This window comes from Neofelis nebulosa, chromosome 9, assembly GCF_028018385.1.
Source record: "Neofelis nebulosa isolate mNeoNeb1 chromosome 9, mNeoNeb1.pri, whole genome shotgun sequence".
NCBI classification, from domain to species: Eukaryota; Metazoa; Chordata; class Mammalia; order Carnivora; family Felidae; genus Neofelis; species Neofelis nebulosa.
The window spans coordinates 73,868,724-73,886,038 of NC_080790.1; the positions used below are offsets into that span (position 1 = coordinate 73,868,724).

Genomic DNA, 17,315 nt, shown 5'->3' on the forward strand with positions numbered 1-17,315 from the left:
GTTAACCTGAAGTGTTTGTAATTTTACTGTGCAGAAGAAAGGACTGGCAATTTAAACAAGGAACTGGCAAGATCCACTGTGTCCTCCTGGGAAGTAATTCTGGCACCAGTGTGGATACTGTATAGACAAAAACCTCCAACGAACCCTTCTTACCTAGATCTCTTGCTGCACTTACTAATGTTGACTGCATCTTCTTTTCCAAGTCATCCATTATTTCTCTTAATTCACTCAGATTAGGATCAAATGAAGGTTTTACAAGGAATTCATGGTTTTCCACCTACCGACAGAACAAAGAAGAGCAGCATTTTTTTTTTTTTAATGTTTGTTTATTCTTTGAGACAGAGAGGCAGAGAGAGAGAGACACCGAATCTGAAGCAGGCTCCAGACTGAGCTGTCAGCACAGAGCCCGACGCGGGACTGGAACTCACAAACCAAATGCGGGATCATGACCTTAGCTGAAGTTGGAAGCTTAACCAACTAAGCTATCTAGGCGCTATCTAGGCACCCTGAGAACAGCCCCAAGAATAGCTACATTTTATAAATGATGGGTAAAGAATCCCAATGTATTCTTTTCTTTCATTTAAATGTCACTGTGTTTTGAGTTAAACTTATGTTTTAAGTTACTCAGCCAATACTTTAAAGAGTTTCTATTTATTAGGAGATGTAAAATCCTGTTTATAAGGAGCTTATAGAGCTCTAGATGTCCAAAAGTTACTTGGATGAAAAAATGCAGTGCCTCTTTCACTAGCAGCATTCAGTATTTTTAATTACAGTTCCCCCTAAACAATGTTCACTACATTCTTCCTAAACATTACTAAACAATGTTCAATGTTCATAGCCTATAACAGAATGTGTAGTTTTTACCCAAACCAAGAATGTGTCTTAAGATCTCAAAGTTTACAAAAAAACTATCGAATTTTATTTCTTAAAATGGTAAGTTCATCAAAATCTCTCAAGTACTTTGTTTCCCCTAAATTCTTATCAATAACAGCCAGCAAGAAATCATAATGAAAGACAGATCTCACTTACAATGGCAAATGTATACACAAGGTATTTAGAAACAAAGTCTTAATTATATAAGACTTTTATGTTAAACTCACAATTTACTTATTTATATATTTTTGAGGGAGGGAGAGAGGGAGAGAGGAAGAGAGGGAGAGAGAGAGAGAGAGAGAGAGAGCGTGAGCGAGCAAGGACACCCATGCAGATTCACAAGTTGGGGAAGGGCAGGGGGAGAGAGAATCTTAAGCAGGCTCCATGCCCAGCACAGAGCCTGACTTCGGGCTGTGATCTCACGACCATAAGATCATGACCTGAGTCAAAATAAAGAGTCCAACATTCAATGGACTGAGCCACCCAGGTGCCCTATATAGGACTTTTATTTTTTTATTTTTGTTTATTTAGTTTTGAGAGAGAGGGAGAGCAAGCGGGGAGGGGCAGAGAGGGAGGGAGGGAGAGAATCCCAAGCAGACCTCACACAATCAGCGCAAAGCCCGACATGGGGCCCAAACCAACCAACCTCAAGATCATGACCTAAGCCGAAATCAAAAGTTGTACACTTAACCCACTGAGCCACCCACACACCCCACTATAGAGGACTTTATATATATATATATATAAATAACTGCTTATTGGAATATTTAAAACGATTGGTAAGCAAAAAGGTAAACTATGAAAAGAGGAAACTAAATCAAACATTAGCATTTCCTCATTCCTAGTGACAGTCCAATAGGAATCCCTTTTTGAAACAAAATGACTAAAAACCAGAGACAATCAGAATATTTTTAAAAATGAATGAAGCATATCCTTACAGCCATTAAGAACTATTAAAAAGGATTAGGGGAGGAGTGTGTGGCTGGCTAAGTCGGGGAAGCATGCAACTCCTGATCTCTGGGTTGTAAATTCAAGCCCCATGTTGGCTATAGACATTACTTAAAAATAAAATCTTAAAAAAAAAAAATTAGGGGCGCTTGACTGGCTTGGTCAGTACAGCATGCGACTCCTATTCAAGCCCCACAATGGGTATAGAGCCTACTTGAAGACAAGGAAATTTTTTTTTTTTAACATTTATTTATATTTGACAGACAGAGTAGGCACACACATGGGGGAGTGGCAGAGAGAGGGAGACAGAGGATCCAAAGCAGGTGCTGTGAGTGCAGAGCTGGAACTCATGAACCATGAGATCATGACCTGAGACGAAATCAAGGGTCGGCTGCTTAACCAACTGAGTCACCCAGGTGTCCCAAGGAGATTTATTTTAATTTAGCAAACAAATTGGGTGGGGGGTTGGCGGGGTGCCTGGGTGGCTCAGTTAGTTGAGCATCCAACTCTTGATTTTGACTCAGGTCATGATCCCAGGGTCCTGGCATCAGAACCGTGGGTTGTCAGGCTCAGCACAAAGTGTGGAGCCTACTTAAGATTCTCTCTCTGTCCCTCTCTCTCCCACTGACCCTCTTCCCCACATTCTTTCTCTCTCTAAAAAAACAAAACACCTTAGTACATGGGGTTAATATAATTTCTTTCCAATTACTTTCTACTTAATGAGAACACACCTTCCTCACATACCAAAGGCAAACACAAGAAAAAGGAATTAAAATTACAAAAAGCTAACCAAAAAAGTTACCTTAATTTCTCAGTTTATCACATAAATTCACATAAATTTCTCAGTTGAAACTGCTAAGAGATTTAATTATATTTGTAAAAAAAATGTAAAAATAGAAAGGTTAAATACTTTCTTTTATAAAGGAACTTGGTTTTGCATGTATGAGAAAAATATCAAGGTCATTCAATGGGCAAATATGAAAACATACAATTCACAAATGAGAAAGTAAGTAGTAAAATAAGTAGTAACCTAACCCACAGGAAAATGCTAAAGCTCAACAGTAAAAGATATGAATATTTAAGCAACCTTAAGATCTTATTCTACAGTTATTTTTTTTTTTAAGAAAAATATTACCATCAAATACTAATGAGGCTACAGTGAAATTAGTGTACTCATTCATTTCTGGTGAGAACCTAAGTTGTTATAACCTTTAGAAAAAAAGCAATATTCGACAAGTTTCAGAGATATTTGTTACACCCTTTGACACAGCAATTCTACTCCCAGGAATTCAACCTAAGGAATAATGCAACAGATGCAAAGCCACACAGGGATGAATAAGATCTCTGCAGATTTATCTGTTACAGCAGAACCCAGAAATGATAAAACATCACAATATTTGCACAATGGTACCTCAGTAATATTATACAGTTTATTCAAACAGACAGTGAAGATGATGCAGAAACAAGAACTAAGAGTTAGGATAATTTCAGGGAAAATAATGCAACAAGGGTGGATTGACATAGCTAAAGAATTTGCCTCTTCCAATGAACTTAAAAAGAAGTGACGCAGAGCCAAATCATATTCCTTTCCTCACCCACCTTCCAGAAGCCCATTCATTGGTAAATTAACCCTGAGAATCATCACTAGTAATCCCAAATCTGGAGAGAAGAAAGTTGAATGGGTATCCTTCCATTTTCCTTCCTCGGGAAGGGGAAATACTGTTGTGAAAGCACTGCTGAGGAGACTGGAATGAAACAGGGAAAGTGAATGACTGGGTCCTAATGCACTAAAACACTCTAGGCCCACACTCCAAACAGGGTACCCTTCAGCAAGACATCACCCCTCCCAAACAATCTGGGATATTAAAATATACCACCAGGGGCGCCTGGGTGGCGCAGTCGGTTAAGCGTCTGACTTCAGCCAGGTCACGATCTCGCGGTCTGTGAGTTCGAGCCCCGCGTCAGGCTCTGGGCTGATGGCTCGGAGCCTGGAGCCTGTTTCCGATTCTGTGTCTCCCTCTCTCTCTGCCCCTCCCCCGTTCATGCTCTGTCTCTCTCTGTCCCAAAAATAAATAAAAAATGTTGAAAAAAAAAAAAAATTAAAAAAAAAAAAATATACCACCAAACTCAGTATTCTAACCCAGAACCAAGACATATGACCTTTAGTCTCTAGTTGTCTTTCCAACAACATCACCCACCTATCACCAGGAAAACCCACACACTCATTACATCAGACTACACAAAAAAGATGGAGGAAAAGAAACCCAGGCTTGGAACTCCAAAATGGGAAGATGAAATTCAGAAAAAAGATCAAAGAACAAAGACAGAAAGATCCTCATACTATCATTTAAATATGAATAAACAATATACCAGAGAAGAGATACCTTTGAATCAAATTACCTGTACCAGGGGCACCTGGGTGGCTCAGTCAGTTAAGCATCTGTTAAGCATCCGACTCTTGATTTTGGTTCAGGTCATGATCTCACGGTTCAGAAGTTTAAGCCCAGTGTCAGGGTCTGCACTGACAACATGGAGCCTGCTTGGGATTCTCTCCCTCTCTCTCCATCCCTCCCCTGCTTGCACTCTCTCTCAAAATTAATAAATACACTTAAAAAAGAAAAGTGTTCCTGGCTTAATTACAATGTGGGACATATGGCAAAAGCAAAAGGGCAAATTTTATATGGGGGGTGGTGTATAATCTGCACAGACAGAACCCAAATAGATGAGAATTCGTAATCTAAATATACATAACAGGGGCATAAGAGTCTGACTCTTGATTTCAGCTCAGGTCATGATCTCGAGGTTCAGGGGATCGAGCCCCACGCTGGGCTCTATGCTGACAGCACTGAGCCTGCTTGATATTCTTTCTCTTTCCTCTCTTTCTCTGCCCCTCCCCCACTCTCTCTAAATAAATAAATAACCATTTAAAATAAACAATGGACAAGGAAAGAAGCCACCAACAGTGAGAGTAAAAACAGAAAAAACAAAACAAAACAAAAAAAAACCTCTGCAGAAACAAGGAGCAGATTTAAACCAAGAAATTTTAGACATGGAATGTTAAGTATATTAAAATGTTGGGGCACTTGGGTGGCTCAGTCAGTTAAGCGACTGACTTCGGCTCAGGTCATGATCTCGCAGGTTCATGGATTCGAGCCCCACATCGGGCTCTGTGTGAACAGCTCAAAGCTTGGAGCTTGCTTTGGATTCTGTGTCTCCCTCTCTCCCCTTCCCCAACTTGTGCGCTCTCTCTCTCACTCTAAAAAATAAATAAACATTAAAAAAATGTTTTTAAGTATATTAAAGTGTTTAAAGTAATATAATAGAGAATGGAACACATGAGCAAAGAACAAAATATTAAAAAAAAAAAAGGTCTAAGCAGAGTTAGAAATGAACCAAATAACTTTTATAAATAAAAAATGTAATCACTGAAAAAAAAAACCCTATGGACTGGTTAAACATCATATCAGAGCTGAAGAGACACTCAGTGAATTGGAACATCTGAAGTAATCACAAAGAGAGCAGCACAGACACATGGCAGAAAAAAAAATGTGAAAGTGTAACATATGTCCAAACACAGTTTTAGGAGAAGAGAATGAAGGAGCACAACATTCAAAGAGGTAATGATTGATAATTTTCCAAAATTGATAAAAGACATGAATTCTCTGATTAAGAAAACACAGTAAATCCAAACAGGAAAAAAAAAAAGAAATCCATTTTTGGACACAGAGCAGTTAAAGGAATCAGTATCTGGAACCAAGACTTCTAAACAATAATAATGCAAGCCAAAGGACAGCACAATACAATCTCATAGATATTAAGGAAAAATAACTGTTAATCTTCAACCTGGAATGTATACCCACAAAAAATATCCTTCAAGAACATGGGTGAAATACACATTTTCAAACAAACAAAACCTGACTAACAGACTGCCAATAAAAGAACTCCTAAAGAATATTCAGGAAGAAAGAATCAATAGCTAAGAAACTGTTAAGCATATGGGCAAATCTAAATTTAACACTGACTGTATAGAATGGAAATTTAAGGGGGGAAAAGACAGAACTAAAATACCAGCCAATAATGAAGAAAAATATATTCTGATCTCAGATATCCTAAGGTCCTAGTATTTGGGGGGTTAAGTGAGAAGATACTGACAGACTTTGAGTTATGTATACACATTTTGTAAAAATTTGTGAATAAATTCCAAACCAGTGCATGTATGATAGGATGGGGGAGGGGCTACAAGGAAAGGCAAAATGGAATTTAAAAAGCCCAATCAATATACAAGAAAGAAAGAGCGATAAGGAGAACCAGGAAGAATAGGAATCACAAAATAATGTAGAAATAAATCCAGATTGCCACTTAAAAAAGATCATGAAATGTGTGCCTGGGTGGCTCAGTCAGTTGAGTATCTGACTTCAGCTCAGGTCATAATCTTGCAGTTTGTGAGTTCAAGCCTCACATCAGGCTCTGTGCTGACAGCTCGGAGCCTGGAGCCCACTTCGGATTCTGTCTCCCCTCCTCTCTCTGCCCCTCCCCCACTTGTGCTCTGTCTCTCCCTCTCTCAAAAATAAACATTAAAAAATTTTTTCTTAAGATGAAAATAAATTTAAAATAAATAAAATCCAGCTATAAGCTTTCTAACCATAAAGACTCACAAAGGACAGAAAAATATATACCATGTAAAAAAACTAAAAAGGAGGACTCTGGCATAGCCCTCTTACTATCAGACAAACTATATCTAAGGCAAAAAGCATTACTAAGGATACTGTCTCTAAAGAATGATGAAGGTTCAGTTCACCACAAAGAAACTATAGCTTTGTGTCTTAAAAACATATGAAGCAAAAATCGACTGAACTATAAGAAATCCACACTTCTCTTAGTAACTCAGCAGATCAAAAATTAGCAAGCATACAGACAATGTGAACAAAACAACTAAAGCCCTATCTAACCTAACAGACATATAGAAAACTCTGCAACCAAAATTAGCACAAGTGATCCTCAAGTACACTGAGAACTTTTATGAAACTGATATGTACTAAAAGCTTACAAATTAAAAAACATATTTCTAAATAAATGATAATGGGAATAAAATTCTTAAAACTGAGTAAGACATTTTACCTTTAAAATTTATGGGATACATTCAGCTAAATATATAGAAAAAAAAGTGTAATCTTAAATGCTTACTGAAAAAGGCTGGAAAAACAGTGAACACTAAATTAAAGTAAAAAAAGTAGATAGAAAAAATACCTAAGAACTGAAATTAATGAAACAAAAAAGCAATGACACAAAAGAGGATTTAAAAAAAATCACAAGTTGGGTGCCTGAGTGGCTGAGTCAGTTAAGAGACAGATTCTTTATATCTGAGCAGGTCTTGATCTTAGGGTCATTGGGCTACACACAGGGAGTGAAGCCTACTTTAAAAAAATTAATACAAAATAAAAATTAAAAGTCATAAGATGATTCTCTTAAAAAACAAACTATGGAAGGGAGGAAATGTGGGGGGAAGCACAAATTATATTAAAAATAAACAGGGAATGGGGTGCCTGGGTGGCTCAGTCGGTTAAGCATCTGTCTTCAGCTCAGGTCATGATCTCGCAGTTTGTGAGTTCAAGCCCTACGTCTGGCTCTGTGCTGACAGCTCAGAGCCTGGAGCCTACTTGGGATTCTGTGTCTCCCTCTCTCTCTGGCCCTTCCCCTCTCGAGCTCTGTCTCTCTCTCTCTCTCTCTCTCTCAAAAATAAATAAATATTAAAAAGTATATATTTTTTAATAAACGGAATGTATCTGCAAATGCAGCAGTATTTTTAAAAAATAAGCAAATCACTACAAACAACTTGTGGCAAGTAGAAAACCCAGAAAGAAGTATTTATTTCCTAGAAAAAGGGTCTAGTGTCCAGAATATATATAGAACTTTTACAACTCAAACACAAAAAGGCAACCCAATTTCAAATTGAGCAAAGGATCTGATCAGACATTTTCCTAAAGATTACAAATAAATGGGCACCAAACATATGAAAAGATGCCCGACATCATTAGCCACCAGGGATCAAAACCATAATGGCAGCACCTGGGTGGCTCAGTTGGTTGAGTGTCTGGCTTCACCTTGGGTCATGATCTCTTGGTTCGTGGGTTTGTGGCCCACGTCAGGCTCTATGCTGACACAGTTCGGAGCCTAGGCCCTGCTTTGGATTCTGTGTCTTCTTCTCTCTCTGCCCCTCTTCTACTCCCACTCTGTCTCTGTCTCTGTCTCTGTCTCTCTCTCAAAAATAAATAAACCTTAAAAAACAAAAACAATATCACTTCACACCCACTATTAAGACAACACCCCAAAAAACAGAAAATAATAATTATTAGCAGCAACGTGAAGAAACTGGATTCCTCCTATATTGCTGATGGGAATGTTAAATGGTGCAGACACTTTAGAAAACAATTTAGTGATTCCCAAAAAGTTAAACATAAAATTATCACATGACCCAGCATTTCTATTCCTAAATATATACCTAAAAGAACTGAAAACAGGTACTCAAATACTCGTACATGACTGCTCATGAAAGTCCTAATCATAATAGCCAAGAGTTAAAAACAACTTAAAGGTCCACCAACAAACAAAAAGCAGAAACAGACCCATAACTACAAAGAACTGATAAGTGCCAGAAAGGAGGGGTGTCCGGGATGGGCAAAATGAGTAGAGGGGAGTAGGAGGTACAGGCTTCCAGTTATGGCACGAATAACTCACAGAGATGACAAAAAGTGCAGCTTAGGAAATACAGTTAATGGTGTTGTAATAGCACTGTATGGTAAGCATAGCATTACCCACTGAGTTGTATGCTTGAAATTAATATTAACATAGTGTGTCAACTATAGTTTAATCAAAATATAAAAATAGAAAACAGAAAACAAGGATAACTATAAGCAAAAATGTCAACACGTATTTAGAATTAATTCTAGGTAGGAGAATATGAATACTTCCCTTTAAAAAAATTTTGTTTACTGTTTTATTTATTTTTGAGAGAGAGCAAGAGCAAGCAGGGGAGGTGCAGGGAGAGAATCAGAAGCAGGCTCCAGGCTCTGAGCTGCCAGCACAGAGCCCAACGCGGGGCTCAAACTCACGGACCGTGAGATCATGACCTGAGCCGAAGTTGGATGCTCAACCAACTGAGCCACCCAGGCGCCCCATGAATACTTCCTTTATATATATATTACATGTATATTTATTTCCAAAAACAAAAATATTGCATCACTTATATACTATTAGTATCTTTACAGCTTACATATACAATAATCATTTAGTTGTAGTATGATCATGGAACTGTGGCTTTTTAAAAACTATTTCAATTTTTTCTGTCCCAGTATTGTCAATAAAAATTTATCTAGGGGTGCCAGGGTGGCTCAGTCAGTTAAGCATCTGACTCTTGATTTCAGCTCAGGTCATGATCTCACAGTTCATGAGTTCAAGCCACATGTCGGGCTCTGTGCTGGCAGCACAGAGCCTGCTTGAGATTCTCTCTATCCTCTTAAAATAAATAAATACACTTTAAAAAAGTTATCTAATATTACTACTTTTCCAATAATAGAAGATATACCAATAGTAAGTGTATGTGAAAACTAATATTCAACTCACACCACTGTTGTTTAACATAGTTTTGGAAGTCTTAACCTCAGCAATCAAACAAAATGAAACAAAAGGTATCCAAAGTGGCAAAGAAGAAATCAAAACTTTCACTTTTTGCAGATGACATGATACTCGACATAGAAAACCCAAAAGACTCCACCAAAAAACTGCCAGAACTGATCCATGAATTCAGCAAAGCCGCAGGATATAAAAATCAATGTACAAGAACTGGTTGCATTTGTACACACCAATAATGAAGCAACATAAAAAGGTATCAAGAGGGGCGCCTGGGTGGCTCAGTCGGTTAAGTGTTTGACTTCTGCTCAGGTCATGATCTCGCAGTTTGTGAGTTCAAGCCCTATGTCTGGCTCTGTGCTGACAGCTCAGAGCCTGGAGGCCGCTTGGGATTCTGTGTCTCCCTCTCTTTGCCCCTCCCTGACTCATGCTGTGTCTCTGTCTCTCTCAAAATAAATAATCATTTAAAAAAGAAAAAGATATCAAGGAATCAATACCATTTACAATTGCACCAAAAACCATAAAATACCTAGGAATAAACCTAACCAAGGAAGTTAAAGATCTGTATGCTGAAAACTATAGAAAACTTATGAAAGAAATTGAAAAGGACACAAAGAAACGGAAAAACATTCCATGCTCATGGATTGGAAGAACAAATATTGTTAAAATGTCGATACTACCCAAAGCAATCTACATATTCAATGCAATCCTAATCAAAGTAGTACCAGCATTCTTAGAGCTAGAACAAACAAACCTAAATTTGTATGGAACCACAAAAGACCCGAATAGCCAAAGTAATGTTGAAAAAGAAAACCAAAGCTGGAAGCATCACAATCCTGGGCTTTAGCCCATACTACAAAGCTATAATCATCAAGACACCGTGGTACTGGCACAAAAAAAGACACATAGACCAATGGACCAGAATGCAGAATTGGGCCCACATACAAATATATGGCCAACTAATCTCTGACAAAACAGGAAAGAGTATTCAGTGGAAAAAAGACACTCTCTTTAGCAAATGGTGCTGGGAGAACTGGACAGCAACATGCAAAAGAATGAAATTGACCACTTTCTTACACCATATACAAAAATAAACTCGAAATGGATGACAGACCTAAATGTGAGACAGGGAACAATAAAATCCTAGGGGAGAAAACAGGCAGCAACTCTTTGACCTTGGCCACAGCAAATGCCGGAAAGCAAGGAAAATAAAAGCAAAAATGAACTATTGGGACCTCATCAAGATAAGAAGCTTCTGCACTGCAAAGGAAAACAATCAGCAAAATTATAAGGCAACCAATGGAATGGGAGAATATATTTGCAAATGACATATCAGATAAAGGGTCAGTATCTAAAATCTAGAAAGAACACCAAACTCAACATGCAAAAAAAAAAAAAAAAAATAGGGAAGAAATGGGCAGAGGACATGAATAGACACTTTTCAAAAGAAGACATCCAGATGGCCAACAGCCACATGAAAAGACTCTCAACATCACTCATCATCAGGGAAATATAAATCAAAACCACAATGAGATACTACCTCACACTGGTCACAGTGGCTAAAATTAACAACTCAGGAAACTACAGAGGTTCGTAAGGATGTGGAAAAAGGGGAACCCTCTTGCACTGTCAGTAGCAATGCAAACTGGTATAGCCACTCTGGAAAACAGTGTGGAGGTTCCTCAAAAAATTAAAAATAGAATTACCCTATGACCCAGCAATAACAGTACTAAGAATTTATCCAAAGGATACAGGAGTGCTAATTCACAGGGGCACATGTACCCCAATGTTGATAGCAGTGCTGTCAATTATGGAAAGAGCCCAAATGTCCATCAACTGATGGATAAAGAAGATGTGGTATATGTAAACAATGGAATACGACTCAACAATGAAAAAGAATGAAATCTTGCCATTTGCAACAACATGGATGGAACTGGAGGGTATTATGCTAAGTGAAATAAGTCAGTCAGAAAAGACAGATATCATGTTTTCATTCATTGATATGTGGAATTTGAGAAACTTAACAGAAGACCATGGGGGAAGGGAAGGAAAAACAATAGTTACAAACAGAGAGGAGGCAAACCATAAGACACTCTTACATAGAGTTTCTTCCCCAGAGAAGAAACTGAGGGCTGACTGGAGGTGGGGGAAGGTGGCGGAAAGGGGAAAATGGGTGATGGGCACTGAGGAGGGCATGTGTTGGGATGAGCGCTGGGTGTTGTATGTAAGTGATGAATCACGGGAATCTATTCTGAAAGCCAAGAGCACACTGTATACTCTATAAGTTAGCTAACTTGACAATAAATTATATTTTTAAAAAAGAAAAAAAAAGAAAACTAATATTCAAAGATGAAATACCCAAATATAGTATAAAATGAATTTTAAAATTTAATACATCTCATTGAATCATCCAATCTAACTGAAATTGTTTACTTTTTTGTGAAAAATCATTGCCATTTTGAACCTTGTCCTGGGGGTGGTAGAGATACATTTATATGTACTTCAGAAATAGAAAATCTTTCCATAAGATGTATGGAAAGTAGACACAAAAATACCTTAAGTATTACATACGAAGCTAAGCCTAGAAAAAAAGAAATAATGCAACTACTCATATAAATGACTGTTCCCTTCATCACATGAGCTCCTAAGTGCACAGCTGGAAAACATGAGAAAGCTTTCAGGAATCATACATGAAATGATCGCTATCCTCTGAGGTTTGCTCAAAGTAGTTCTGAGTCACGTAATTTAAATGCCTAAATTCACTACAAATATCTACAATGACAGTGAAGGGTTGAATTCACTTTATAACCCCGAGGTAAGTTTAAAGGTTTGTAACTGAGAATAAAGAAGATATTGTATCAGGTCAATTCCCTAGAGAATCCAGAGAAGGTTTTAAGTAGGAATTGTATTTATTTAAAAGACAGCATCACACCATAAAACATGAAAGCCTTCAGTTACAGGACCCTATCTTAGCAGACAAGGCTGGTTGTCTACACAACAGTCATTCATTCCCTCCTTCCCCTTCCCAGTAGAGCTTTCATTTTGTTTACCTGCAACAGAGGGATAACCCACCCCTAGCTATCTTAGGCCCATCATCACATTTTAGGATCTCTGGCCAAAAGCACTGCTTAAATGGTCCCATCAAAACAAACTGCAGGACTCTTCCTAGGAATGTTACGTGAATTACTACTGGTAGATACTCAATGCAGGGCCAAAAGAGGAACTTGTGTTAGGTTGGTATTAAAATCACAAAAGATAGATGAGATCAAGAAATTAGGTCATTTGCATGGTATTATTGAGCTGGTGGATAAGCAACTCTAAATTAAAGCCTACCCTATCTCTAGACTTTTAATTTCATGAGCCAGGGTGTAGTGAGTTTTAGGTTATATGAAAAATAAAGAGTCCTAACTAAGTTTAACCTCAGATAATCTACTGGGGGGAGGGAGGAAATCCACAGCTCACTTATTGACACAGTACTTAACAGTGAAGGGGGGTTCAGAATATGTTATAGTGGCATAAAAATTATTCCAAGATGAAAGCATCTGAGAATAGACTTTGTTTCTGCACTCTCTTATCTCCCTAAAAACAGAGGCTCCCAAAAGAACTAATTTGTTGTTAAATCCCCTCCCAGGGAGTTTCATAACCAAGGAAGTAAAAATTATCATATCCTCTATCTATTCTCTCAAGGGCTCATTAATCACTTGTAAAAGTCATTTGTTTTCCTGGAAGTACCCTTTCTCCCTCTCCCATTCCCCTACTAAGATAATACATAAGCCCCAAATTCTAATAGCCTCCTTGAGTCACATTTTTCTGTGAACCCAAAAATCTGTTCTCTTGCTAATAATCTGTTTATCAGTTTAACTAGCAGACTTCCAAACAATGAACCGAAGAAAGCAGAAAAAAAAAGTTTTTTCTCCCCCATAAAGTTAACTACTTTCAGATTAAGAAATCAAGTTTTGTCATAATCTTAAGTGACAGCAATAAAATTAGGACAAAGGACCTCTCCTTTCCCAGCCTTTATCAATATAATTACACTGCTTGCCTTCCTAAAATCTCCTCTTCCCAGACACAAAATCTTACAACACTCTAATCCCATAGCACCATTCAAAAATTGACACTAAAAAGTGGCTCCTGGGTGGCCCAACTGGTTAAGGGTCCAACTCTTAATTTGGGTTAAGTCATGATCCCAGGGTCGTGGGACTGAGCCCTGAGTTGAGGTCAGGCTCCACGTTGGGAGTGGAGTCTGCTTAAGATTCTCTCTTTCCCTCTCTCTCTCTAAAAAAAAAAAAAAAAAAAACTCCTAAAAAACTATTTTATACAATCACAGTAAGGTCTAAATTAACAGATATGTATCAAGTGTTTCAGATAAAAGTAAATCTTAACCCTCAATAAGGAAGATGGAGCTGGAAGAAGCACATTAGGCTGTTAACACTGTTCATCTGAAGAGGGAAGAATGGTCACTTTCGCCTCTATACTTCTTCGTATAGTTTTGTTTCACTTGCTTTTGATTTTTTGGGGTTTTTTTGAGAGAGAGAAAGAGAGGGAGATGGAGTGAATGGGACAGAATCCTATGCAGTCTTCATGCCTAGTGCAGAGCCCTAATCAGGGCTTGATCTCACAACTCTGAGATCATGACCTGGGCCGAAATCAAGACTTGGACACTTAACCGACTGAGCCACCCAGGCGCGCCCCGTTCCACTTGTCTAACAGATGTGTTATCTTTATTAAGTAGAAAAGCTTAAAATAAAGAAAATACTTTAAGAATTTACATCTTGGTATTTTGGTACATCATCATTTGTGAGGGAATGTTTTGGCTTATTTGCTGTCAAGCAGCTATGTATCTCAAGGGCTGGACCTATGCAGTCAGAATATTGTATGAAGGGAGGGAAGGAGAGCAAGAAAGAGGAGAGGGAGGGAGAGAGGGAATAAATCAAAAGGCAAAATATGAACCAAAAGTATCCAACATTTAACAAAAATTTTTTAAATACCATTTATTCATTTTTGAGAGACAGAGAGACAGAGCACAATCAGCAGAGGGACAGAGAGAGAGGGAGACACAGAATCCAAAGCAGGCTCCAGGCTCTGAGCTGTCAGCACAGAGCCTGACGTGGGGCTCAAACTCACAGACAGCAAGATCATGGCCTGAGCTAAAGTCAGATGCTCAACTGAATGAGCCACCCAGGTGCCCCAAAAGTATCCAACATTTTATCATCCTGCTGCTTCTTGTAATTATCATAGTAGTGGCTCACATCTTGAGTATAAGGAAAACAAACAGCTCATTGCCAGAGACAGCTTTTAAAACTGTCCAAGAGCAGGAGAGGAAGACAGGTCCTAAAAGGCAGGCCTCCACATCTACTGGACAGGCTCTCAGTGTGATGACTCAGATAAAAAGATAGCTGCACAGGGTTTTCAATAGAAGATCTGTACTTTGACAGAGGGGCTACAAATTTTAAGAAACTCGAACATTCTCAATTTATATACCCCAACTTTTGGCCAGATAATGCCCAGTGATTGCCCAAGAGCGCAGCCTTTGAAGTAGGATGCAAATTGGTGAAAGGAAATCGCACACTTATCTCACTTTGAGATGAGATCACACTCCTAATTTGTTAGGAGTAATTTATTTTATTAGCAAGTAGTTCTCAAAGTGTGATCCCCAGACAGGCAGCATCATTTGGGTACATGTTAGAAATGCAAATTTTCAGAAATGCAAACTGATGTAGCTACTCTGAAGAACTGTATAGGTTCCTCCAAAAAATTAAAAATAGAGCTGCCCTACCTACGACCCAGCAATTGCACTACTAGACATTTACTCAAAGGACACAAAAATGCTGATTCAAAGGGGCACATGCATCCCAATTTTATAATAGCACTATCAACAATAACCAAATTATGGAAAGAGCCCAAATGTCCATTGACTGATGATGGTTAAAGAAATGTGATATGTATATACACTAGAGTATTACTCAGCCATAAAAAAAAAAATGAAATCTTGGGGCACCTGGTATCTCAGTTGGTTAAGCATCCAACTTCAGCTCAGGTCATGATCTCACGGTTCGTGAGTTCGAGCCCCGCATCAGGCCCTGTTGCTGACAGCTCAAAGCCTAGGGCCTAGTTCAGATTCTGTGTCTCCCTCTCTCTCTCTGCCCCTCCCCTTCTCACTCTCTCTTTCTCTCAAAAATAAACATTAAAAATATTTTTTTTAAAGAATGAAAATCTTCCATTTGCAACAACGTGGATGGAACTGGAGTGTATTATGCTAAGCAAAGTAAGTCAGTCAGAGAAAGACAAATATCATAGGATTTCACTCATATGTGGAATTTAAGAAACAAAACAGATGAACACAAGAGTAGGAAACAAGAAAAACAAAATAAAAGCAGAGAAGGAGGCCAACCATAAGAGACTGTTAAATACAGAGAACAAACTGAGGGTGGCTGGAGGGATGTTGGGGGGGGGGGAGGGATGAGCTAAATGAATGATAGGCATTAAGGAGAGCACCTGTTGGGATGAGCACTGGGTGATATATGTAAGTGACAAATCACTAAATTCTACTCCTGAAACCATTACTACACTTTATGTTAACTAACTTGTATTTAAAAAGAAAACGAAAAAGAAAGGAAAAAAAGAAAAAGAGAAAGAAAAAGAAAAAAGAGAAATGTGAATTTTTCACCCCACCCCAGACCAAAAGAATCTGATTCTGGGGATGAAGCTCAGCAACCTGTTTCAACAAACCCACCAAGTGGTTCTGATACATGCTTAAGCTTGAGACCCACAATATTAAAGCATGGCAACTTTTAGAAGAATAAAGCTGGCCACAAAGGGCAAAATCAATGGCAGCAATTCATCAGAGCTAAGCTGTGGTGACAATGAGGGGCTCCAGATTCCTGCCTCCCCACATCCCTAAGCTAGTAAGAGTTTTTGTTAACCTCCAAGAACTATGCCTCTACAAGCTTTCATTTAAACATCGTTTACAAATATCCAACCCCACCCAATCACCGGGAAGGCCACATCTTCCGCTTGGGAGGCAGTGGTATTTCGGGATTAGATGTTTCTTAGCAGTATTTCTGCCTCCCATTGATCTGAAAGTTGCACACCTTAAATCATTCCACTCATAGCAACATTACAGAGGTAACAATAGCTAAAATGCAAGTTTTCCCAAATGAGGGGTGAACAATGCAAGTCTTTTGGCTGTTTAGGCCCATCACTGACAAAACAGTCCCAGAAAAGTGAAGCATTTACACCTATATATACATATTCATATACTTCTAAAATCCAAAGAACACAGAGTAAATGAGGTTTAACTTCTTTAAACCTCAGTTAAGAATTCAATAAAAACAAAATAAATCGACATCACATGGGACAAACAACTCAAATCTAGTTATTAAGAATGCAAAGAATCTAACAATTTGCAAACCGAACTGTTACCTTAATATGAATAATATCAGAGCACATATTCCCTGCATGATCATTTTCGACAGGAAATTTAGTGTAGAAAATATTTTAAATATTATTTTTAATGTCACAAAATTGGAAAACACTACATTCAGTGGCCCCATAATAAATTTGTTCTATAAACAAACTTTTAACAGTAAAAATTACCATTTCATAAATTTTGCTTTCAAATTGATTTTCATAAAAGGTATCTTCAACTACTTCAAAAACTATTCCTATTTTATATTTATATATATAAATTACTATTTAACATTGTTAAAGACCCGAGGTACAGGTCACTTATACCTCAACCAATTAGAAATTTGGAACTAAACAGTATTTAAACTACAGTTAACTTTTTAGTTATATCAACAGCTACTTAGGAGACACACGTATAATCTAACCTCTTCTCCCAAAGACTTTCCTACATGGAAAATAAA

At 38.0% G+C, this 17,315-nt stretch overlaps 1 protein-coding gene across 2 annotated transcripts in view; it reads right to left on the reverse strand.

The window, feature by feature from the left end:
• The window catches only part of MSH2 (mutS homolog 2), an 82,675-nt gene that overhangs the window by 15,412 nt on the left and 49,948 nt on the right, over window positions 1–17,315 (reverse strand). For both annotated transcript variants that reach the window (XM_058684181.1, XM_058684182.1), the window contains one exon: window positions 154–277. In XM_058684181.1, the coding sequence (XP_058540164.1) occupies window positions 154–277 (124 nt within the window). The remainder of the gene's footprint in view (window positions 1–153; window positions 278–17,315) is intronic.